Source organism: Spermophilus citellus, assembly GCF_964194105.1.
Source record: "Spermophilus citellus genome assembly, chromosome: 2".
NCBI classification, from domain to species: domain Eukaryota; kingdom Metazoa; phylum Chordata; class Mammalia; order Rodentia; family Sciuridae; genus Spermophilus; species Spermophilus citellus.
Genome location: NC_138183.1, coordinates 228,226,655 through 228,251,853, shown reverse-complemented (window position 1 = coordinate 228,251,853; position 25,199 = coordinate 228,226,655). Strand labels below are relative to the sequence as shown.

The 25,199-nt window shown below is 49.4% G+C and overlaps 1 protein-coding gene across 2 annotated transcripts in view; it reads right to left on the bottom strand.

Annotated features, from left to right (window-relative positions):
• Positions 1-25,199, bottom strand: part of LDLRAD3 (low density lipoprotein receptor class A domain containing 3) — a 233,557-nt gene that overhangs the window by 96,932 nt on the left and 111,426 nt on the right. Inside the window, exons 3-5 of one of the 2 annotated variants that reach the window (XM_081273161.1) lie at positions 22,882-23,007; positions 16,328-16,435; positions 10,813-10,947 (exon numbers count right to left, since the gene is read on the bottom strand). In XM_081273161.1, the coding sequence (XP_081129287.1) occupies positions 10,813-10,947; positions 16,328-16,435; positions 22,882-23,007 (369 nt within the window). The remainder of the gene's footprint in view (positions 1-10,812; positions 10,948-16,327; positions 16,436-22,881; positions 23,008-25,199) is intronic. The other variant, XM_081273162.1, reaches the window with a different exon arrangement.

Genomic DNA, 25,199 nt, shown 5'->3' with positions numbered 1-25,199 from the left:
CCTAGCAATGGCTCTGCACGAACGAGACCTTCAACACAAGCCTACCCACAAAGACAAATTTGAGCAGCATGCATATTACAAAGGGCACAAGATCTCAAGGAGGAGAATTCATTGAAGACGACTGTGGGGAAGTGCCATTTTGTGGCATCCTACAAAAAAGAACCAAAGATTAATCAGACTGATAACCTGTTTGGTTTCCAGAAACAAGGTGAGAATAAGAAAGGGCCACTGAGAGCATGTCGGGGATGTGACAAGACTGTCACATGCAACAAAGAGCACATTTACCCTGTTAACAGACCACAAAACTGTCTATTGCCAAACTGGGAGAATTTACTAGATTGCATAACCGAGACAGTTTTCCCAGCCACTCACTGAAGGCAGGGAAAAAAAAAAGGTTCTTCAGCCCACGGGGATCAAAATATTCTCAAGCAGAGGGATGCATAGGATCTCTCAACCCCAGGCTCATTCAGCCAGTGGAACAGCTGAGCTCAGTAATATCCACAGATAATCAGAAAGTCTCACTGTATGCAAAGATGACATGCCCCGCTTGTGACATCTTATTTCCCCTGGCTCCACCTTCCCAGGAGAGCACACGGGGAGGGTCCTCCAGAAGTCAGCCTTGAGGTAGCTCAAAGGTTTCACGTCTCCCTGAGCCCCCCCCCCCACCCCACATACAAATGCATACTTCGCTCCAGTCATACAGGACTTGTTTTTTGAACACACGGTTCCCTCTGGCTAGATGCCTGGGCCCATGCTTCCATGGGAGCCCATTTTTTATTTATCCTTAATGACTGGGCAGAGATTTCATTTCTCTGAAGCCTTGCCATATCGCCCTAGGAAAAAACTGTCATTTCTTTGCCTGCCCCATGCTCCCACAGCAAGCTGCTCATTCCTCTATTACAGCATTGATCACACTTTGGGTTAATTATCAGTAGGGTGTTATGCGTCTCCCTTGCAAGATGGTGAGCAACTTTGATCAGATCAGAGCCAATGCTTTGCAGTTCTTGCAGTACGGAGGTGGGACGGGGCGGTAACAGACATGCTGCAAATGGCACGGACAAGAACGAATCTCAGAAAGGGTCAAGACAGCGTAAGCGTTTTGGAGGGGGACAGGGAGATGAGAGCCATAAACAGTCCATCCGTGAGCGGGCAAATGTCCCTGCATGATCAAGCAGCACAGCCCAGCAGTCCCAGGCCCTGAAAATTTGCAGATGAGACTCTTAAGAGAGATGGCGAACCCCACCCTGACCCCACTGCCCTGCGATCTATCTGCTCTGCCCATTGACCAGCCTGGACTGTGCATTCCCCAGGGGAGGCAGGGACCAGGAGCAGAAAGAGAAAGGATGATCTGTACAAGCCAGGAACAGGGGAAACCAAAGATAACAGCTCTGCAGATTACTACAGTGGGCAGGAGCCCAGGAAGCAATTATTTCCATGAATGTAGAATCATTCTGATTCACTTCTAAATGAGGGGGCATTTCAGAAATCTTCAAACTCCTGCTGCAGTGGTTAAAGAAAAGGAAGTTTCTGGATGCAAACACTCAATTACTAAGAAGAAAACCCCACGGGTACAGAAAGACAGCAATCAACTTCTCCCAATCGCCTTCTGTTCCTTCCAATGAAGTCGGCATTTTTTTTTCTTTCCTGGCCCAGCTGGGCTTTCAAATTCTTAAATGTAGAGCAGGAAAAAAAAAGGGCCTTCCCATTCCTCCTGTTAAATGGACCTCCAGCAGTTTTACTCTAAGTAAAACTTAAGTGAATCCTTTAAGGGTGACAATTCTTTTCTATGTCTCGTCTAAGGAAGATCCTGACATCAGTGGGAGACCACAAGTCTCGGGGTAAATATTTACCACCCAGCAAATTCCAGGTTGTGACATGTTTGGTTGGATCCCCTAAACACAGACTATGTGTTTACAGAAAGCTCCTTTCTATCCACAGATAGGGGAAAAACAAAACAAAACAAAACACACACAGAAAAAAAAATTGTGCTAGTTGAAAAGCCAGCATTTCCCCCCGTCAAATGCTCTCTGTGATTTCTGTAGAAATTATCTGTAGCTGCTCAGTCACTTGGATCTGTTTGGCAACAGAAAGCAAAGGTCTATTCCAAAAGCATAAGCTCTTTTTACTCTCAATTACACAGGCTAGTGGGGGGCTCACAGCAGCAAAGCGAACAGCAAGAGTGGCTGGAAAGTAACCCAGCAGATCTTCCAGTTCCACAAGGTGAGTGTCGGCACTTTGATTCACCCCTGCTTCCCACTTCCCACCCATCACCCAATTCTGGCAATTCTACCCTCAAATACTTCCCGAAGCCCTGGCTGGGCGGTTCCCATTCTCATGACTTTTCTGTATTTTTTTTCCCCCATAACTTCCCACTGCCCATAGGAGAAGCTTCCAAGTCTTCCGTGAGGTCACCTGGGCCACCAATCCACAGTCAGGCCACTGTGGTCCACTCCCAGGCTACTCCCTTCCTGTCGGTGACAGAGTTTCTTTCCATGACCAAAGTCAATGGAGACTCTTCTAGACTTCTCAGCTGGGTCCGGACATTTGGGCTTCCATGTTCCTCTCTCCACAGTCCAATTCTAGCAAGCCTCCTGCCAAGCCAGATTAGCAGGGCTCCTTCCCTGCACATCACCCTGCAGCTCTCCCCCAGTTCCTCATCCTTACCATCCCCGACTGCTGATCATTCCAGCCCGACTTCAGCAAGACCCCTGTTAGATTCACTGAGCCAGAATCCCACTGACCCCTGACGGTTCCTCCTAGTTATCTGCCAACCCCACTCCCGGGACGTACATTCCCACGCTGCCTGTCGTATCTGGAGTTGAGCCTGGTTCTACACAAGTCACCTATACCCGTGGGTTCCATGCCTATGGATCCCATCAATCAAGGATTAAAAATATTTGAAAAAAAAAATTGCATCCATACTGAACACAGTAGACATTTTTCTTGTCGTTATTCCCTAAGCAACGGAGAGTAACAACTGTTGGTGCTGCATCTGCACTGCGTTAGGTAACCTAAGTAATGTAGAGATGATGAGAGGTGTATGAGAGGAGGGGCACAGGTTATATGCAAATATGCAAATACTACACCTTTTTTAAAAAAAGGATGCACACACCTGCAGATTTTGGTATCCTTGCGGGGTTCTGCACCAATCCCCTGTGGATACCAAGGGATCCCTGTACTCAGGTCTTTTCTCCTTTACTCATTATGGTTTAGATAGGAACTGTCCCCCCAAATCCCTGTGTTAATGCAGGAATTTTCAGAGGTGGGTGCAGTGATCGGATTGTGAGCACTTTAACCTCATCAGTTCGTCCTAGTTTGAATGGACTAACTGGGTGGTAACTGTAGGCAGGTGGGGCATGGCTACAGCAGGTGGGTCCCTGGGGGTGCATCTCCCCTGCGCCCCTTTCCTCACTCTCTGCTTCCTGGCCACTGTAAGCTGAGTAGCATTACTCCAGCAGGCCTCCTGGCCATGATGGGCTGCCTCACCGCAGGCCCAGAGCAACAGAGTTGGCCGACCACGAACGGAACCTCTGAAACCATGAGCCAAACTAAATGTTTCCTCCTCTAAATTGCTCTTGTTGGGTATGTTGATGACAGCAACAAGAAAACCAGCTAACACAGGACTGCAGTGGTTTCTCTACAGAAAATCTGCTTTTACTGCTCAGCTACCATCCAGCTGCAGTTGTTCTGACATCTGCAGGGTGGCCACGTGGATCTCTGCTCCTCAAATGCACCTCACTGCTTCTTGCCTCTGGGCCTGCTCACCTGCTGTCCCCTCTGCGTAGAGGGTCTTCCTCCCAACCTCTCCCCCTCGCCTGACCAGTCCACCCCTCCCATCCTTCTGGATTCAAGTTTGCCATTGCTCTCTCAGGAAGGCCTTGGCACCCTACAGGTGGCCCTACCCTCTGCCTCCGGAGCATCCCGAGTTTGCTCTGCAACACATTCTCCACACTGGTGAGCCATGCCTGTCCTTCCTGCATACACCACGCCTGTCTTGCTCCCTATGACCACTCTCTAATTCTAAGAGGCACGTCTTTTCACATTTTTGAACTTCTGGAAACCGGGATGCATCTTGGAGTCAATAGCGTCTCACAACTGAATGGTCAGCATCGTTTCTTTCTCAACAAAACATAAAATAACAGTGGATCTTATACTCGGCATCTTTTTTCTTTTAACTCCTTAAAAAATCACTTTATTGATCTTTTACCATACATAATTTATCCAAATGACATCCATTTGAAGTGGTAAGATCACAGCTAGAGTGTAGGTTACCCTGTAACAAACCTATTTACACAATTGTCAGTGATACCTTAAGGTTTAACAAAATTTGGTCATGTCCCCGTATCTCCCGGGAATAGGGAAAGCAGCAAGCAATAGATATCTATTAAATACACACAGCCATGCAGACATTTCCTGAGGATCCAATATTAGTTTTTGCTGCCTAAGAAACACACCCTAAAATTTCAGCAAAGATATATTGTTTTCTCATGGATCTGCGGGGTGGCTATATCTCTGCTGGCCTCGGTGGGGACGCATCCTGCGCTGTGGGGTGGGTTTGGGTTTGGCCCACCTGCCACCACGTTCTCCTGGAACCAGTGGCTCTGTAGAGCAGAGTCTTCTTGGGACACATCACCAAAGTGCAAGAGCCCACCCAATGTGGTGAGCACATTTCCAGACCTTGATCCTATCACCTCTGCCAACATGCCACTGGTCAAAGCAAACCCAGGATTCATGGGACAGGGGCATTTCCTCCAGCCTGTCTGTCAGGCCACAGGGCAGAGGGACCGCATGAAGAACGGAGAATAAGAATCCATCCCCGCGTGGTGGAGGAGATGGGTGGCCCGGGGGAAGGAACAGTTCTAGATTTCAACAGATCCCAGCATTAGCTGAAGGATGGTTCCCTCCGTGAACCACATACCACCTGCCCCTGGCTGCAGTGGGTGAAGGGCAGAGTCCAGAGTTAGCAGTGGTGGCCAGAATAGGTGACCCCTCTGCCCTGCAGCCACAGGGACCCTTCCCATGAATTCTACCAGCCGACTATATATCTACTCACTGTAAGTCCAGGCCCCAGTGAGACACTAGGGTGGTCACTGGCTAATTTAGGTCAGATGGGAGATTAGGATAGGAGGATGGAGTCCAAGGCCCCTGGGAAGCAGAAGTGGGGGTGAGTACTGAGGGCTACTGCCTTTACTGATTCCTGTTTCAGGGCTGTTGTGACATGTATGACACGACTGTGTCCAAATGTCACACTATGCACACACTGGTCCTAGGAGACGAGAGGCCCACCCTTCTCTAGCATGAACTCATCTTGACATCTACAACCAACAAGGTCCCAAACACGGTCACTATCTGGGGTCGAGTGGATTAGAATCTCCGCGGATGAATGCTGGGAGGGAGGAACACCATTCAACAAGGGGACAAGGTGGCTTCTGCCCACTCCTGCAGCACAGGGCCCGGCACATGGCAGGCACCTGCTTGTTACCTCCCGACTGACCCAAAAAACACCCACCCTAGTGCTCGTTCTCCAAAACTCTCTCCTCTCTCACACACACACTTTGCAGAAGAAGCAGAACAAAGCTGTCACTGTCCGCTCCTGGGGACATGCCAAACCTCACAGCCAGCCTTCCAAATCCTCCCGAAGCCTTATCACCAGGACACAGCAAGAGAGATAAAGAAACCACAGCCCGAAGGCCAGAATGTTCTGCCACCTCCTCAGCACTGGGGGCTTTTCTGAAGAGGTCACCTTCCCAGCATGGCCCTCGCCATCCCGCGATAGGAATGTGGAGGGTGCATTATTCTTTTGCTAAGGGAACCCCTTGAGGAGGAAGAAGCAAACCTGCCCCCTTCGCGCTCCGCTCCCCCTCCAACACCAGCCGCAAGAGCCTGGAAGATCTCCCGGAGCCCTGAGCCCAGGTTGGTGGCAAGTCAGTACCATCATGGGGCGATGAAGAGCATCCTTCCCACCTCAGACGACTCGAGTTCCCAAGCTGCACCGACCACTGGCTTGCTGTGTGGACTTGACCTGGAAATCCCTCAGTGTTCCTCTGTTCTTCATCCACAAATTGGAGGCCATAAGAGCTCCGACCCTCAGAGGCACTTGGTGACAATGGAATAGAAAAACACAAGTTGAATGTGGAGACAGGCACCTGACATCCGTGTCCCCAGCATGTGTTATAAACCCCTGCCTGGTCTCCTCCTGGAGGGCTGACCCCCCTCCTGACCAGAGTCCTCAGAAGCTCCCGGGGACTCTGAGGACTGGGGCCCATGAGAAAGGTATTTGGGGTTAGTTATTGAATGCTGCACAAAAAAATCACCCCACATCTTCGAGGTTTAACAAACAGAAATTATGTTGTCTGACAGTTTCCGAAATGGGTCTGAAATCCACGAGGGGCCTGTCCCTGGCTCAGGGTCTCTGGCGAGATTACAACTGAGATGCCAATATGGGCTGCAGGGATTTGACCAGGGACAGATTCACCTCCAGCCTTACCCAGGAGGCTGCTGGAAGGCCCCAGCTCCACAAGGGCCTCTGAGAGGACACTCACAACAGGGCAGTTGGCTTCCACCAGTGAGAGCAAGAGAGACAGCAGGAGACAGCAGTGGAAAGGATGTCAGCCTTGGTAAGCTAATCCTGGAACTGACAACTCATTGTCCTTTGTTTCATTTTTCTTTGTTGAAAGTGAATCCCAATTTGCACACCCGGGTTCACAGCAGCATTGTTCCCAGGAGCCAAAGGATGGAAGCAATCCAAGTAAGTGTTCATTTGTCAATGAGCAGAGAAACAAAATGCAGTATGTCCACACAGTGGAATAGTACTCAGCCTTAAAAAGGAAGGGAATGGTGACGTGTGCAATATGGATGAGCCTTGAGGACATTATACTATGTAAGCTGAGCTGGTTGCAAAATGACAAACACCATCTGATTCCACTAATACGAGATACTTAGCTAGAATTACCAAATTCATCACGACAGGAAGCAGAACGGTGGCTGCCAGGGCGGGGGAGAAGGGTCATAGGGAGTTGTTGTTTAATGGGTTCAGGGTTTCAGAGATGCAAAATGTCAGAGAGTTCTGGAGATGCGTTGCACAGCCATGTGAATGCACTTAATACCACTGGACTCTGTTATGGGAATCAATTCTATGTTATAGGTATTGTCTCTCTCTCTCTCTCTCTTACACACACACGCACACACACACACACACACACACACACACCCCTACATATACACACATGCACGCACGCACACAATGCAGATCCAGATCACATTCACAGGGATGGGGTTATATGGGGCATAGATATCAAGAGATGGGGATCACTGGAAGCTGCTGCCACATTCAGGGACATTTTTAAGGCCACCTGAGTGGCACTCACACCCAACATGTGCATGACACCCCCTGCTGAATCTCAGGTGTGCACCTCCCAGGGAGAGTTCTGAAGCAACAGAAAAGCCAGAGTGAACCTGCTGCACAGATACAGATTTCAAAATGTCTTGCAAACAGAGATCTTTCCAATCAAGGAAGTCCCCGTGAAAAGCCAGTCCCCTCCCACCCCAGTGTTCTTTGGTGTCCAGTCCGTCCCACAGGAAGGCTAAGACCACAGACCTGTGCCTTCTCAGGCCCATCCCAGTTCCGAGTCCTTAGGGAGCACGTCGTTGGCTGTCAAGGCCAAAGATAAAGAGGGCAACAGAAGAGGGGCTCCCTGGTGTCTGCAGAGTGGAATGTCTCCTTTTTCACCCGAGTTAGAGAAAAGGCATTTCAAGCACCATATTTCCTTGTCTTGAGACCAGTTTTCTCCACCTCCTCAAAATGAATATTATAAAATGTAATTTTCTTTTCCCACATCAACTGAAAGCAAAGATGCATTTTTCAAGGGCTTAGAAGCCCACAGGAAGCAATTAAGACATATTTGGATTAAATGAGCTCCTGTGCAGCGTTCTGAGTGGGGAGTACCTGGTGTAGCGTGAGGTCTGACAGTTCCACGTGGCACAAGACTGTATTCTGTCCAAACAGACGTCTCTGAGACTCTTCAGGAAAACACGCATGGAGTTTGGTCTCTCAAAAGCCCAGCATGGGTCAGATTTCCCCACAGTGCCCACGCTCCTTTGTTCAAGTAGCAAGAGCAGCAGGCAGCTTTGCATTCAGAGGCTACCATGTCCGCACAAAGCACAGCCTTAAATACTAGAGTCACACTCGGTGCCTGGAGGTATATACTCCATATGAGGGACGCAGAACTGCAGGCTGGCCCGGGGGCTGCAGACCCAAGACTGGTGTCTTGTGCTCACTGAGGGGCAGACTCCCGCTGAAGGAACGGAAGAAGCTTCTACTCGACTGAAACAATGATCACAACATTATTATTTTAATAAGTTATGAATACTTTAACTCACATAACTTAGCGATGTCTGTGCTGTGGATTCCACAGTGTGCACATCAACAGGGTGAGGATAAGAGAAGTCTTTTCTATTCTTCGGCATTTACTGAACCCCTGGTGTGTAAGACACTATGCTACTAGATAAGTTCTGTAGAGTTCAAGGTCACAGCCAGTGTTCCTGAGTAGCCAATGGCGATGCCTTCCACAGGGGCCACCTGGTGTGGAGGTTGGTATACTGGCCGCACCTAAGGACATTACCAAATGTCTAACTAAGGAGGGCACCAATGGGCTGGGGAGGGCACCAATGGGCTGGGGATGTGGCTCAAGCGGTAGCGCGCTTGCCTGGCATGCGCGCGGCCTGGGTTCGATCCTCAGCACCACATACAAACAAAGATGTTGTTGTATCCTCCGAAAACTAAAAAATAAATATTAAAAAAAATTCTCTCTCTCTCTCCTCTCTCTCTTAAAAAAAAAAAAAAATGAGGGCACCAACCCAGAGCTTGTCGTCTAAGGGGATGTTATTTGGGTATAGAGGCCCAAAGCTGAGACCCTAAGGAAGGAAGGTTGCTCGATGTTAAATATTTGTCAAGGGCTGGGCTTCCTAGGTACAAGTCCTAGGTACCATCAACTTTTTCTATGAACCTCATGTTTGTGAGAGGGTAATAAGGAAAAAGAAGCAGAATTTAGAAAAAGTAATTACCACTGACCTATGCAGAGACCAGTCATTCCCCCAAAGGGAAGAGCAAAAGTCAGCCTCAGCAAAACACCTGGGTCGGGAGGATGTTGCCACACCATGAGCATCCCTCACCTCCAGGCCCCTCACCTCCAGGTCCCTCACCTCCAGGCCCCTCACCTCCAGGTCCCTCACCCTCAAATCCCTCACCTCCAGGTCCCTCACCTCCAAGTCTGCCTTGGGAGCCCTTCTACCTCACACCTCGGGGCTCCATGAGAAGAGTCTGAGATACACGAACACACAGGATGCTGGGGGGAAATAATATTGATAGAAAAATGTCCTCCGTCCCTCCCATCCATGCTAATAGGTGCTTGACTTGGTGATGTTGGTTCCCATTTGGGATCCATCACTGGCTCTACTTTGACATCTGTTTTGATTTTATTTTATAAAAATGTGACTTTGTCTCAAGACTAGCAATACCCAGAAGTTTAGAAATCCCTAGACAAATGGCAACATTAAAATCCTCTCTAAGGTTCGTGTAGAACACTGGCTCTCAGACTTAGTGTGCTTTAGAACAATCTGGAACAATTGTTAAATGAAACAGAGATGGCTGGACCCACCCTCAAGGGTGGATTCAGATGGTCGGGAATGGGGCCCCAGCACGCGCATTTCCAAAGTTGTTCTTGTCTTTGTCCAGCCACCCACCCCCCATCCCCCCACCCCCCCACCCCCCCATCCCCCCACCCCCGCCGTGGGGTGGCTGGACTAAGGGTTGCATTTGGAGAAAATCACTGGGAAGGGAAGACCCGGGAAGGGCTTTTCCAGGCAAGGACAATCAGAGGCTTCCCACTCTACCAACACTTGCCTCCTGAGCTGTTCCCTGCACAGATCCTGGCCAAGTCTATGCAGATACTATTTTACCTTGTCTCTTCTAGTCATTACAGAATGCTTACTGAACAAGAGTCAGTAAGTAAAGAAAGATGCTGGTCAGTCTTAGTGGAGGCCATGGCCTCACCCCGCCCTGTGCCTCCCAGGTTCCCTAACACAGCTCAGTTTCCACCCCCAGCTGCATGCATCCTTCCGTTGCCATGACACAGCTCTGAAATCAAAAGCCTCGGATGTGCACAGGCAATTTACACAAGAGGAAACAAAGTAGTAAACAAACACAAGGGAGTGGGACGTGAGCTCAGCTCATCATCACAGAAACGCAAATCAGAGCATTCGGGGAGGCTCTCCTTCCAGGACTAGTAAAATGAAAAAGAAAAAAAAAAAGCAACAGCAAATGTCTGTGATACAACAGGAAAACTGACAGGTGCGAATGATGCCAAAGTCAACTGAAGAAAAATAAAATCCAACAGCTGTATGGAGAGAGGTGGCCACGACCTGCACAGGGGACCCACCCTGCAGAATCCATCCTACAGAAATAATCTGATGGAAAGAAAGGGATCACATGGCCCAACAATGCAGTGACTTAGAAACCACAGCACAGTGGCACGAGGGTGTGTCCTGCAGCTGGGGCCAGCTGCAATTCTGAGGAGGAAAGGTGTGAGGGACATTGAACGATGAAGAATACCAAATGCAGAACGGTGGGCGCGGCATGGTCAAGACCCCAGGACCCGCACACCTACCCGCCCCAGGGCTGGGGGGGCCACGCGTAGGAGCTACCCACGCTGTGTTTGGAGGCGGGCATGGGGTCCTCCCTCCCGTGCCACGCTGCCTCAGTGACGGTCACGCTGCGCGGCGGGGGCCACTGCCCGGTGCTCCAGCGACTCCTACCTTGGGAACTCTCGCAGCTCTCCTCGTCACTGTTGTCCTGACAGTTGTTCTGCCCGTCGCAGAGGAAGCTCTTGTCGATGCAGAGGCCGTTCCTGCAGTGGTAGCGGGCGGTGGAGCAGAGCAGGGGGTTGGCGGCTGCGAAGGGAAAAGAGGGCTGGTCACCAGGGAGGCCAGGGACTCCCACCCCCCCCCACCCCCCCCACCCCCCCCCGCGACCCGAGAACCTCCCCAGCCAGCCGCGAGCTCGTCCTGCCAGTGGAAGGCCAGGCCAGGACAAGACTCACTCTGCCACCTTGCAAGCGTCCCTTCCCCCGGGTCACCGTGCTGCTGCCTGTGACTACACCAAAGTGGCCTGAATGGTCAACCCCTAGGCTGGCCTGCAGCATGTCGAGTCTGGGGCAAAACCTGGATCCCTGGACTGCTGCCCGGGAACTTGAGAGTGGACAAGTCAGTGACAGGAGACTCAGGGAGAAAAGCTGAAAGAAGTAACTGAGTCAGGTCAGAGGTCAGAGATCACATGATCACACCCAAGTGCTAGCAGGATTCTTCTGGCTCCCTCACTGTGGACCAGCCCGTTAATTCCTCGTTTATTCTTTGTGATTTACGAATGTAAACTCCTGGTCTTGAGTCTTTGCCACCAAAAAAAAAAAAAAAAAAAAATCCACAGACCCAGGGGGTCAGTGACCATTTCCAAAAAGCTCCTCCAAAAGGCTCCCTGTTCTAGGGACTTTCACAGAAAGAAAAGAAAATGACAGCGCTGAGCCCTGCTTTCAAGCTAAAGGGTGGCAAATGGTCAGTGTGAGGTCAACACATAATTACTTAATAACGCATAAGCAAATGTGCACAGGCAGACAGTGTCTCTGCAGCACAGGACACCTCGTGTCCCCATGCCTCACGAGGCTCACTCCAGGGCTCTTTTCAATCAGTGAAGGAGTCACACAGAAATAACCCTGCTACTTATTCACTGTGCAATCCTGGGTACATCCCTTTGCCTCTCCGAGACTTGGTTGCTTTGTCGGTGGACAGGACTGGCTACATCATGGGACAGATGCAGAGCAAATTGAAAATATGGGGTCTGCTGTTCAAAAATCTTTAAAACCATTCATGACAGCAAGCACAGAGTATAAGAGCCTAAACATCAGCCCTGTGTGACTGCACCAGTCCTAGGGCCACCCCCTGTGGCTCTCACACTGCTGCAGCATTAATTTCAACATCACATGATTTCTCTGAGAAAACAGAGGGCCAAGAGGGTGCAGGCAGTACCCCCTAGTTATGTATGTCCTGGACACACAGGATATGGCCTCCCACAGTGGGGGACAGTAGTAATGATGAAGAGGGTTCAGTCTGGACCTCAGGTGGTGAACTCAACCTGAACTACATGTGGCGAGACCAGCACAGAGTGGATGCCAGGCCCAGCTCGGGAACTGCTATGGGCTCAGGCTGCCTCTGGAAACAGCCTGCAAGGTCCTCAAGTGTAAGGTGGCAGCTGCAATCTCTCTGCTGTGAGCTCCACTGAGCTGCTGTTGGGTCACACACAGATGACAGCTACAAGGACTTGGTGGAGTTCACGGGGCTGGGTCAGCTAAAGGCCTGCAGGCTCTGTTTATTTTTTTTAATGTTCAACCTAGGAAGTTTAATTTGGAAGGTCAGAGGAAGCAGAGGATGGAGGAAGCCAGAGCTCTGGGTTTGGAGGATGCTCAGCCAGTGTAAAGCCAAACAATCGTAGTTCCACTTGAAAATGGAAGATTGGATTATGAAATTGCTGTGGGCCAGAGAATGGCTGAAACCAATGTCTGACTTTAGCCAAAACCCAAATAGGGAAACACAGAACCACAGATCATGTTGGGTTTTGGTCCAAAGCCTTCTACCCATCAGCACCATCATGGTGACCTTCAGCTGGGACCTTGTAGGTCACATCTATGTGGAACAAGCAGCTCATTCAAGAATAGCCGTGGGAAGGCACCCAATCACTCCAAGGTAAGCCATCAAGACTGCGTTGACACCCTAGTGCCAAGCCCAGACTCGTTATCAGCTTACTCACTTTCCCTTCAGCCTTAGACCCTTTCAACCGCATGAGCTTCCCCCCAGGAAAAAAGTCACGTGTATGTGTCTATATATGGGTACATACATACTACCTATGTGTATCTATTTACATATGTACATTGGAAAACCAAGTCACAGACTGGTTTGAATGCATGTAACCACAAAGACTAGTAGCCAGAACATGTGAAGAACTCTCTTAATCAAAAAGTAAAGGACCACTCAATAGGAAAATGGGCAAAGGATTCAGTAAGAAGAATGGCAAATGGTCAATTAAAAACTCGGGAAAATGTGTGTACTGTCGCCAGTAATGAAGTGCACTTCACACGCATGACACAGAACACATTTAAGGGCTTAGACTAAAGGTTGTTGGCAAAGAGGAAGTCTCATGGATTCCGAGCGGGTGTACAAACTGGTAGGACCACCTTGCAGAGCGATTTAGTAAATTTTAAGGTGCGTATACCCTACGACCTGGTAATTTCACTTCTAGCTCTTACACACTCTACAGACAGTAGAACAAAGATGTTTGCTGAAGCTATTATTTGTAAAACAAAAAAATGGGAAATGACCCAAATGTTCATCAATAAGAGAACTGAGGCAATGTGGTACGCTATACAAGGGAATAGTGAAAGCCTGAGGTGGCTCTTTTCTGTAAAGGGAAAGATGGTAAATAATTTTAAGTTTTGCTAGCCACTGATGTGCCTCTGTTCTAATGATTCAACTTGGTCACTGGAGTGTAAAGCAGCCACAGATAATTCGTAAACAAGGGGCCACATTCCAATAAAACTTTATTGACAAACACAGACAATAGGCCAAATTTGGTCCACGGTCCATAGTGTGTCAACCACTGTTGTTCCACAGTGAAAAATGACATGAATTGGTCAGGGTGGATAAATCTCACAAACATAACAGTCAGTGGGGAAAGCAATGAGTATAATATGTATAGTGCTGTATCATTTATATGAAGTTATCTGTGCAAAAAATGTCATTTGTTATTAAAAGACACAAAGACATACAGTGAATCAATGCAAACTCATATGACCAAAACCACCATCAGGTTCAGGGAAGTGGATGACTCTGGAGAGAAGGGACTAGGATGGATCCAAGAGGGACCCGCTGCAGACTTCTAATTACATTTGGTAACATTTTTTTTTTTTTAATCTGAAGCAAAGAAGGCAACCCACAGCATGTTGCTTGGAACCGGGTGTTGGGAACACAGGTGCTCATTTTATTTTACTTTCAAAAGCTTTGCTACAGTTCTTAAGAGTCTCATCTTTTCTGTGACACTGGCTTTCCGTTCCCTTGGTCCCCTTTCCTCTTGTCCACCAACAGCTGCCTCAGCATCTCTGACAAAAGAGGGGGTGCACACTTGTAAAGAGCCACACCTGAGCTCCTCCCTGGGTCTCAACAGGCCAAAGAAAGCCCTAAGACGTGAGCCCTGTTCCCCACCCTGCTGCAGGGCATAGGAACGGAGTGGGAGAGAAGGCAGAGAAGTACACCCCAACTCCAGCAGCAAGCCAGCAAGGAGGGCTCCCGTCAAAACCTGCACAGCCAGGTTCACGCCTTCCAACTGCCAGGAGTTCACAGAGAGCGCTCCAGCCTCCACCTCCCGCAGCACCTATTGATTCTCCATTGACCCAGGTCCCACCAAGCTTCATTCCCAGTTCCCAAGGACAAAGCCAATGAGAAGGGAGAGGGGAGGCTCCTGCCCACCCTGCAGACAAACGGACAGCAAGAAAAAATAAAGCTGACAACCTGGGAGGGGACATAAAACCTTAAAAAGACAACCCAAGAATTCCAAAAGCCTAGCACGGCTTCAAAAGACACTGGAAAGTTCTACAAAGGAACAAAGGCAATCCCCTCCCTCCCTTCCCCTTCCCTCCCCTCCCCCAGCCCCTGCATCAGAGCCTGGTCTAAACCATGAAGACTGTTCCTAAGGGTGACCCTGAGCTACTACCAAAAAAGGCAGACATGGACAAGAGATTCTGGTCAATGACAGGATTCAAAGGCACAATGCTTCGAGTCACCTAACCAGAGTGGCAGATGTCCCCCACAGACCCCAGACACTTCAAGTGTCCTCCCATGTCCTCTGCAGCTATTGACAGCCTCAGTTAGACTGTGGCACCAGTTCACATGGACCAATGCTGGAGGCTTTGGTGACCCAGGCTCAAGGCTCAGAGGTTTCTGCAGCCCATGGGGACTGTCCCAGAACCTGCAAACAGTCACCGCTCAACAAACAGAAAGGAGACCCTGCGTACTATTGCGTGTTATGGCCCAGGATCTCTAGTAATATTTAGTGTGCTCCAAAGGTTTATGTTTTCTTTGTCCTTGCAAAGAATGGCTTACTACGCACTCCTTGAAACAAAAAAAAAAAAAAAATGTATTATTTGACTCAGTTAACTAGGGAGAGGAACACTGTTATAGTATTTATTTCACTGGAGGTGGAGAAAATCGTCTGTGGAGTCAACTTACTCAATTGTAGGCTCCAAAGCTCCTTGGGTATTATTAGCACAAGAAAAACAGGGCTCTAATGGTCTATTTTCCAACCCACAATATGCAAGAAAGAGAACGTGTCTCTCTCTACCACGATGGAGGGAGGCGTGAGTTAAGGGAACCGCTTAGCGGTTAATTAAACTGGCGCCTCTACTTGGACCACATCTAAAGGAGCGGGCCAAGGGACCACTGTGGTCACCCAAAAGCAGCTGAGCGGCTTCAAGACAGGAAATGAGGCAATCTGTCTCCGGCAGAACTTAAAAAGTCCTCTTTCACCACACGAATAGAAAACTCCTTGTCACCATCCCCCCAAATTCCCACCTGTCCCCCTGTCCTGTGGTTGACCACCACTCAATGGGTAATCCTGGCCTCCCTGGGGAGCTCGTCTCCCCAGCCCCCACTGCCCTGCAAACCACACAACCGGGGACAATGGTGCTACACCAAGCTTCGTCTTCTCCAGATGGAGATGTGGCACCTGGAGGGTGCCGAGGGTCAAGGCACCCAGAATAGGTGCTCGCTACATGCTGATTATCATTATTAATGTGCCTTAGGGTAGTGGTTAAGAGTTCAGACCCTGGGTTGACATCCCAATTTATCACTAATTATGTGACCATGACAAGTTGCTTCCCTTTCCATGTCTCCATATATCTGAAAGGGGGATGATACCACCACCTACCCACAACGAATCCATCTGCATGAAGCATATGGAAAGGCATACACAGGAGGTGCTCAATAAGTGCCACAGGTGGTTCACGAGGCCTGGGCAGCGTGCACATCTCCCAGACTCACCTGGGCCCTCGCCCAGAACACCCCATGGGACTGTATTTTAAATGGTACCCACCCTCCTAAGCTCATTTCCTTCAACCACCCCCACTAAGGAGCCCGGAGGAAAAGAATGTGTCCCATCCCTGATTCCCACGGCGCTCCCCACTGTCAACTCCACGTTATCATCGGAGGAGATGAGTATTTTTGGATCTCTTACTTGAGTATAAGCTCAAGGATGTCAGGGTCTGTGTCTGACCCATCTCTGTCATCCCTGCAGCATCTTGCGTGGTGTCTGGCACAGAGATTGTGGAAAGAAGATGAGAATCTGAAAGAAGGCAGGAGCTGGGGTTAGTGAGCAATGTAAGGCCAAACCCACTCTGGGCGCACCCCGGCACACAGGGGAGGGTTCAGATGTCCCTAGTTTAAGAACATACCCTGACTGCGGTGGGGAAGGGAGGCTGCCCCAGTCGGCCCGTCTTCCTCAGCCCTTCATTTGACAAGTTACTAGATGTGTTCATTCAACAGTCACGTATCAACTATTTCCTTGAAATAAAGCACTTTACTAAGCTTTGGAGATAAAGCACAACCCAATCTCTGTTCTTAAAAAGCTTCCATTCCGGACGGGGAGTCCAGTCAACAGGACATGGAGATACAGCGGGAGAAGTCCTACTTATTGTACGTAATCTATCACCTGCTAAGGCTGCAGCGTGCTCGGCTGGGAACAAAGTACCATCTCTCAGCTGCCAATCCAGCAGGGAAGGCAGAAGAGCAACAGTACTGAGAGCAGAGAACAGACAAGCACAGGATGCAGAGTGCAGAAGTCATTTCCCACAAGGGGGTCAAGGCAGGCCGCCTCTCCAGGTGCCCTTTGCTTGAGGAAGGCTCGGGTTGTGCGGGGGAACCCACAGGATGCTCCAAGCCAGCCCTGGCAAACCAGGGAGGTTCCCCCAAGAAGCAGGTCACCAAAGGAGACTCAATGACACGGCTGGGGAGCACTGGCAGGAAGCGTTTTCCCCATGGAGATTCCCAGACCACCCAGTCCAGCCAAGGGGCAAAGAGGAAATGCACAAGGACAGACCTAGGCCAGCACCCACCGTGGGGCTCTGTGAACAGCAAGACAGGCAGACCGGGGAGACCTTTCCGCTGGGCTCAGGGGCCAGGCAGATTCATCCCCAGGGAAGAGAGCAGTGCAGGACAGGGTGGTTATGTCGCAGGACATAACTCTGCCAAAGCAGGAACAGAGGATGCTCGGCCTGAATGAATTTGCTACGGTGGTCGCCAGACAGGGCTGTCCTGGTTCACAGCTGGAGTCCCCACCTCCCTCAATGAGGATCCTGAGAGCCACACGGGCAGTGGACGTGGGGCCTCCCTCCAGTTGGGAAGGTCCAAGTACAATGGAGAAGGGAAGGCAGACACAAGGGAGTAGGGAGGGAAAGGGAGAGGCTTTAAAAGGGAACCCTGATCCCACTGATCCTTACTCCTGAGAAAGGAAGAAATGCAAATGCTGGAAAAACCCAAGGCTGTTAAATCAGACTCTAAAAAGAAGACTCTGGAAGTCACCTGTTCAAGCCAAGAAATCACCCAGCAGAACCACTCCTTTACCCTTCCTCTGTTTCTATTGGTCATCTTATCAGGGGATTTTTTTCCAAACACATGCAAAAATAGAGGCTGGTTTGATGAACCCCATACACCAATCACTTGGCTACCACAATTACCAACTCCCGGACAGTTCTGTTTGTCCCACCCTTGATCACCCTCCCTGCCCTGGTGGGACTGGCTCCAAGCACACCCAGACATCAAGTAATCAGATCTTTATAGACTTCAATACATATTTCTACAAGGTACGGATTTTTAAAAAATAGTCACAATATCATTCTCAAAATTAATAAAAAAAAAAACTAACAACAATGCTTTAATATCATCAAATATCCAACTGGCATTCAAAAATCACCAATTATCGCAATTTCGTTAAACACTTAGTTTACACGGAGTTAGGATTCAAACAAGATCCACACACTGCACGGGGTTAATGTAACTCCTGGCCTCTTTGAATCCATGGTCCCCTCTTCCTCTATGTTTCTTCTTAGAATTTATTTATGGATGGAATTGGGCCCTGAAGAATTCCCCACACGGTGCATCTGGCAGTGTGCCTCCCCATGGGGTCATTACCGTGTTCCTCTCTCCCTGAGTTTCCTATGAACTAATGGTGAGATTTAGAGGCTCAGTCAGACTCAGCTGGGACGCTGTTGGCAGAAGCACCTCTCAGTGGTGATGGGGGCTCCAGCTGCCTTCCATCAGAAGCCAAATAACGTCTAGTTGTGTCTCTTTTTGTGCAGCCAGAACTGGCTTTTGGGAGATTCCTAGGATAGGGCAGAGATAGGAATCCCACCTCCCTCTGGCTCTCCTACTGAAGGCAGCCTTAGAAGCCAGGCTGGGAGGCAGGCAGCTGCTATCTACAGACTCTGTTAAGTGATCTGGAGCAGCCCAAGTGGGGAAGACCGAAATTTGAACTATCAGCAAAATGGCGGTGAATTTACCATCCTTCCCACTGTCCTTAGAGTCTCAGAAACTGGAAAGGGCCAGACAGAACAAGGAGAGGATCTTGAAAGTCATGCCATAGAGATGTTTCTGAACTCCCAGGCTGTTCCCCAAGCTGCACCAGAGTGGATCTGGTCCTAATGAGTGCACCAAAGTCATTGAGAATTAATTCACAGAGAGACAACTGGGGGTGCTCATGCAGGAAAGATCCAAACAGTACTGCAAAAAAACCAGTCTGAAAACTATTAAAACCAAAGCCCACAGAGGGTAGAGACATGCAGTTTGACCCAACCAGTCATTTGCCTACTAAAACAAAAATCTAAGGATCCAGAGCGTCGGACACTCAAAATACCCAGAATATAATCTGAAATCACTCGCCCCACAGAGACCCCAGGATAAGAAAGACGATCAACCCCAGAACACTCAGTTGTCAGACTTCCATGGTGAAGAATTTAAAGCGGCTATTTTAGGAATGCTCTAACCAGCAATCCCAAACCCCCTTGAAACAAACGGACACACACGGTCTCAGCAAAGCAATGGAAGACCAAAGAACCCAGAGGAAATTTCAAAAGGGAAAAATACAGCAACTGAACTTAAAGCCAAATCCAACACTGGATAAGCTGCAAAGAAGGGGACCAAAGAAAGAATCAAAATAATCCAACCTGAACAAGAAGAAAATGACGGACAATGAACAGAGTCTCAGGGACTCGTGGGACAGTGACAGAAGACCCAACATTGTTGTCATCAGAATCCCATCAGGAAAGAAAAAAGAGGACAGTACTTACAAAATATTGAAGAGTTGAAAATGTACAAAGTACGGCAAACGCAAAACCTCAGGAAACCCTGAACAGAATACACCTGTGACACAGACAGTCAACACCATCATCTAAATGCTGAAAAGTAGAGACAAAAAGAGAAAAGAAGAAAAAATATATACTTCAAGGCATAACCTTTGGGGAAACAATCCAAATGACTATAAATTTCTCTTTGGAAATCAGAGAAGCCAAAAAGAAGAGGCACGTTTGAAGTACTTAGAGAAAAGAAGGATTAACCCCGAATTTCCAACACCATAAAAATATCCTTCGGGAATGAAGGTGAAATAAAGACGTTATCAGAATGAAAAATTGAGGGAATCTGTTGCCAGAAGACGTGCTTTAAAAGAACTGCTAACGGAAGTTCTTCAGACAGAGAGGGAAAGATCCCAGGAAGGGGACGTGGAACATCAGGAGGGAGGGAAGGAACCAGAGCGGGAACTGACTGGGTAAATACGATATTCTCTTCTCAAGAAGCCCTGAACATACACTGGAAACTTTACAGTGAAAAATTAAAACACCCTCTTGTGGCTCTCTTGAATGAATGGACATGGGCAATGTGACACCCGTAACCTAACAAGCCCACAGTCAAGTCTCCACGTTCCATTGAAGTGGTGCAACATCAGTTCAAAGCTGTCTGAAAAGACGGTCAGGTGGCTTCAGGGGTTTTCAGCCTGATCCATCACATAAAGCTCCACATCAATTTTCTACCCAAGGGTCTCAGCAACCACTGATGACCACTAACTGGATCCAGGCTTCATTAGGGGTTACGAAACAGAAATACATATCCTCACTCTACCGCTCCTCTATTAGCTAGTATTCTTACAGAAAAAAGATGTACTTAATCTTAAGTCCGCTCTCTGGTTACTCGAAGGTGCAATTCATACTGAAAGGAAAGATAAGTGTCTGACTCTTTCCTTTTATTTTCCAGTCTTCAAAAGAGGGAGTTAAAACCACGAATTTTAAATGACAGGTATAAGGGAGGGTAACACTGGTTTAATCCCCACTGATGTGATCTGGAATGGGTATAATGGACTCCCTTGGTCAACTGAAGGGCAATATCCAAACATGGGAATCTTACAGTGCCCTGAATTATGGCAAGGAGCACGGGACGACACAATCACTTTTGAATATACACATTAGGATGTGCAGCGCTTGCTTTGTATTGCCCCTGGATTAATCTCATGTGTGTGTGTGTGTGTGTGTGTGTGTGTGTGTCACTTCCAGCTTAGATGATAAGATCCCGTGACAGTAGGAAGCTGAGGCCAAGCTGTCCTCATTTCCTAAAGGACTAAATAAAATATATAAGAAGTATGTCCTTGGAGATCCCAGGCCAAAGGCAAAAATCCTAATAATATGGTTTTGCCTTTAGCCACGCGCACTTTTGTTTTTAGATCACTATTTTTTATATCAGTGACTCCGGGCCAGCCACAAGACGAAGCCCTTCTCGGATACTACGTTTTCTAATTCCCACAACCAACAACCACCCTGGGACGCAGGCACTCAGCACTTGGGCCGAGAGACCAGGAAACCACCCGCGAGCAGATCCTACCCACACCCACCTCCAGCTCCTGTGAGTGACCTGCGTGCTTCCTGCCAAGGCGGGTGTCAGTCACCCTACCACCCACACAACAGTCCCCCGGCTGTGCCAGGCCTCTGCCAGCTGAGAGCCAGACATGACAGGCAGCCCTAGGAGAAGGCACGTGGGGGAAATGTCCTGTGTTCCTACGAGGAGGGGACCCCATGACTGCCAGCTCCCTGAAGATGCCCAAATAGCACAGCAGACAGATGCCTGCGCTCCAGGGACTTAAAACAGAACCAGAGGCCAGGGGAAGATCAGTGCATCCACACGATCTCTGAGTCACCGAGACTTATGTTTTAGAAAGAAATGAATAACACGGGAAAACGGTCACAACGAAGAGCACATCACAACTGAGTCCATTACAGGAGTGTGTGTGTGTGTGTGTGTGTGTACTGAGTGAGTGTGTGCACATGCGTGTGTATCTGTACAGACACACATACACACATACTTGTACATGTGTGGAAAGAGGGAAGATAGACTGGCACCAAGTTGCTCACATTAACAGCATTTCACTTTGACTTACGGGCCGTGGGTGGTTTGGTTTCTTCGTTACACTTTGTTTCCTAACTTCTTTACAATAATCAGAAGAAAAGAATCTTATAAAATTATGAGAGTGGTGGGCGGGTGGTGGACAGGGAGGGAGGAGTGGGCAGTGGACGAGGGTTCCTAGGCCACTGCATGATTCTGCAGGAGGCGAGAGGGGTGGATACGTGTCACTGCACGTCTGTGCAAACCCACAGCGTGGACGACATCGGGAGGGAACCCTAACATGTCCTAGGGACTGAGGTGACGACGTGTGGCTGCAGGGTCACCAGGTGTAACAAATGCACTCTGGTGAGGGTGCTGACCCTGGCAGGCTCCCAGGGGGAGGCGGGGCATAGGGGACCCCGGTACCTTCCTCTTAGTTGGGCTAAAACCTCAAACTGCTTAAAAACATGAGCACAGAAAAGAAATGTGTGGATCTGCTCAGTTCCCACAACAGGCGCAGAGGGTCAAGTAGTGGAACGGGCAGGGGAAAGGAAGCAGAACCAGTGACCAGGGTGATCAGCAGCAGCAGGGATGAAGCACTTGCCGGGAGAGCTAGGACAATGTTAAAGGTGGGGCGGAGACACCTGAAGGTCACAGAGGCTGCAGTCTAAGGTCACTGTGGAAACAGGAATGCCTGCATGTACCCAGGCCAAACAGAAATCAAGCCCAGCAGCAAGACTGCCCCGAGGCAAGGAGGGACAGAGCAGAGGTGACAGTGTGTGTGTGTGTGTGTGTGTGCGCGCGCGCGCGTGTGTCTGTCTCTGTGTGCACATCTGTCTGTCCATATACTGATATCATGGACTATTATACAGCAGGAAAAAGGAACCAGGGCAGACACAGTCAACAATGTCATCCTACTCATAATTTTTTCAACAACATATTCTTATGGTCCGTATAATAAGCATTTTTAAGAGAGTTCAAAGTAGGAAGGAAAGCAAGGAAGAACATGAACACGGGATACTGAGTCAGAGTCCATCAGGTGAGGGTTTGAGTGAAGCTGGAAATGGCTCTGCTACTGGTGAGTGGTCTGGGCTCTCCTCACTCAAGGCTCCTCGTCTGTTCACTGGGGACAAGACACCTGAGTTTGCAGGGCTAGTGTGGGAACTGCTCAGGCACAGTGCACCTGTAAGGCCCCCAGGAAGTTGCAGCTGAGCATTTACATAAACACCAGGAAGAAGCGGCAAAGACAGGCTTGGGTAGGAGCAGGAGAGCCAGCTGCAGGTGGGGAGCGCAGAGATGGCGTGGCCGGAAGGGACAACCTGGCTGGCTGGAAAGGTCAGGGATGGCAGGGTCCCAGTCCTCGGCACTTACTGCAGTTCTCCTCGTCACTGCCATCAGGACAGTCCTCAAACCCGTTGCACCGGAAGCGGCCGATGATGCAGTGGACGCCACTGGCGCAGGGGAAGAACGTGGGACCACACTTGGACTTAGCTTTAGCTGCAGAGAGGAAAAAAGACAGAGAAACAGGGAGACGTCAGTCAGGACGGTAAGGTCTCAGGCCACCGTGTCTTCCTCCTGTCCCCTCTGAAAGTGCAATGAGCCCTTGCAGGTTTACCTGGGGGTCCCCGAGGGACGCTCACCCCCACCCCCACCTGGGATGCCCAGTGAGCTCCGGCCCCCACATACAGCACCCCCGAGGAAGGGAGGGGCTGATCCTGCCCCACACAACCTCTGCACCCTCCAGGCACCCAACCCCAGGTGCCCAATAGAGGAAGGACTAGGTGGAGGGTGAGCTGGCGGGCGATGGCTGAGCTTGCATCTCAAGATGCTGATGAATCCACTGAAATTCCTTCCCGGGTGTCAACGTAATCACGGTTGACATTTAGCGAGTGCTCACTGTACCAGGCCCTACGCCAAGCGCTGTGCCCGGATTATCTCCTCTAATCCCCCAGCGGCCACCCAACGGGAAGGCATGCAGAAGAGCTCACACCGGTCACGGCCCTCCTGACAGAGGCCTGCAGGCCAGGGTGCTCCTGCTTGGCTGGAGCCTGGGAACCTGGATTTGGGGAGGGGTCCCTCCACCCTAACTGAAGAGAACAGCTCCCTGTGCCTACACTGTTTAGCAAATGGAACAGTTTGCGCTGAACACCTGCTTTCCTTTTGAAAGTCTGGAATCTGGGGACATGTGAGGCCGAAGGGACTCCTGCGGCCATCCTGCATAAACACTCTGGGCACTGACCCGCTAATGCGCCTGCTCAGTAGACAACACTTCACACATGTCACCATCCACTGAGAGGGAATCAGAGGCATCCTGTGGAAGGGACCAGGGCCTGCTCCGCTCTGGACTTCACTCCACCCCCGTTACGTTACCTCTGTTGATTCTGCTTTGTATCCTTTCCCTGAAATAAATCAGGGTCAAGGTACAGGACTACACGCGGGGTTAAGTGAACCCTAGAAAAAACTGCTGCATCTCGGATGGCCTTGGGGACCCCCATCACGGACGTCAAGTTCTCATCCCCATTTCATAGATGCATTCTGAGGATAAAGTGACTTGCCCAATGTCACACAGAGCTGGGGTGAGGCCCTGGGCACCCCTGACTCCAAGAAGCCATGATCCCAATCAACTCGATGGCACGGCTTCTCTGCCCAAGGTTTATCACTTTCCACAAAAGAAGCTAGACTCCTGCTCTGAAGAAATCATCTTGCCTTCCTGCCATTTAAACAGTCTGGACAGAAACGGTTGTAACTCAGGCTTGATGGAGTGTCCTGCTAAACCAAACGGCTCTGTGGGGTAATGCACTTTCTTGTTAATGGCGCTCACTGCATTGGTTGGTGATTGGGAGGTGTTAAAGATAGGATCTGTGGCCATGTCCAGGTAGCAGGCTCCACTGAGCAGCCCTCTTGCTTCCTGTCTTAGAAGCAGGACCTACAAGACCTCCCAGAAGGAAGGGCCATTTCTTGGGAACAAACAGGCCCTAAATCACCTCCGTGTTCCTGCCCTTTGTAACATGCCCACATTGGCAGCAGCTGATTCACAGTCAACAGGGTGTAAAAGCCTGGGACGTGTCCAGGTTTTAAAAACCCACGTGGCCTTGTTTCCACCTGGAACAACCATAATGGTGTTGGTGAACCCTTCTCAAAGCACAAACCCAGGAGAACCCTGCCTTCCGATTCCAGCTCTGGGTCTATGTCCTTGAGCAAGTTTCTAAATATTGTTGAACCTGTTTCTTCATCCACGAATTTCAAGTGTCATCTATTTCCCAGGGCTCTGGTAAGTAGTCCATGAGATGACCTACATGAAGCACTTAGTACAGAGCATGGCATACAGCAGATGCTCAATTAGTGGAAAGATTCTGCCATTTATCATCATCACTAGAATTTTAAAACTGACCCTTCAGCTACTAGAACTTTTTTTTCCCCCAATTACCAGAGTTTAAAAAGCTCATTATGGAAGGGCTCTGTGAACGGATAGGAAATGACTCCCACGATATACTGTTAAGTGGGCAAAAAAAGTGCAAAAGAAGGTCCGGGGCTGGGGCTCAGTGGCAGAGCACTTGCCTAGCACGGGTGAGGCACTGGGCTGGATCCTCAGCACCACATAAAAAATAAAATAAAAAAAATAAAGGCATGCTGTCCGTCTTCAACTATTAAAAAATCTTTTTTTAAAAAAGTGCAAAAGACGACCTAGA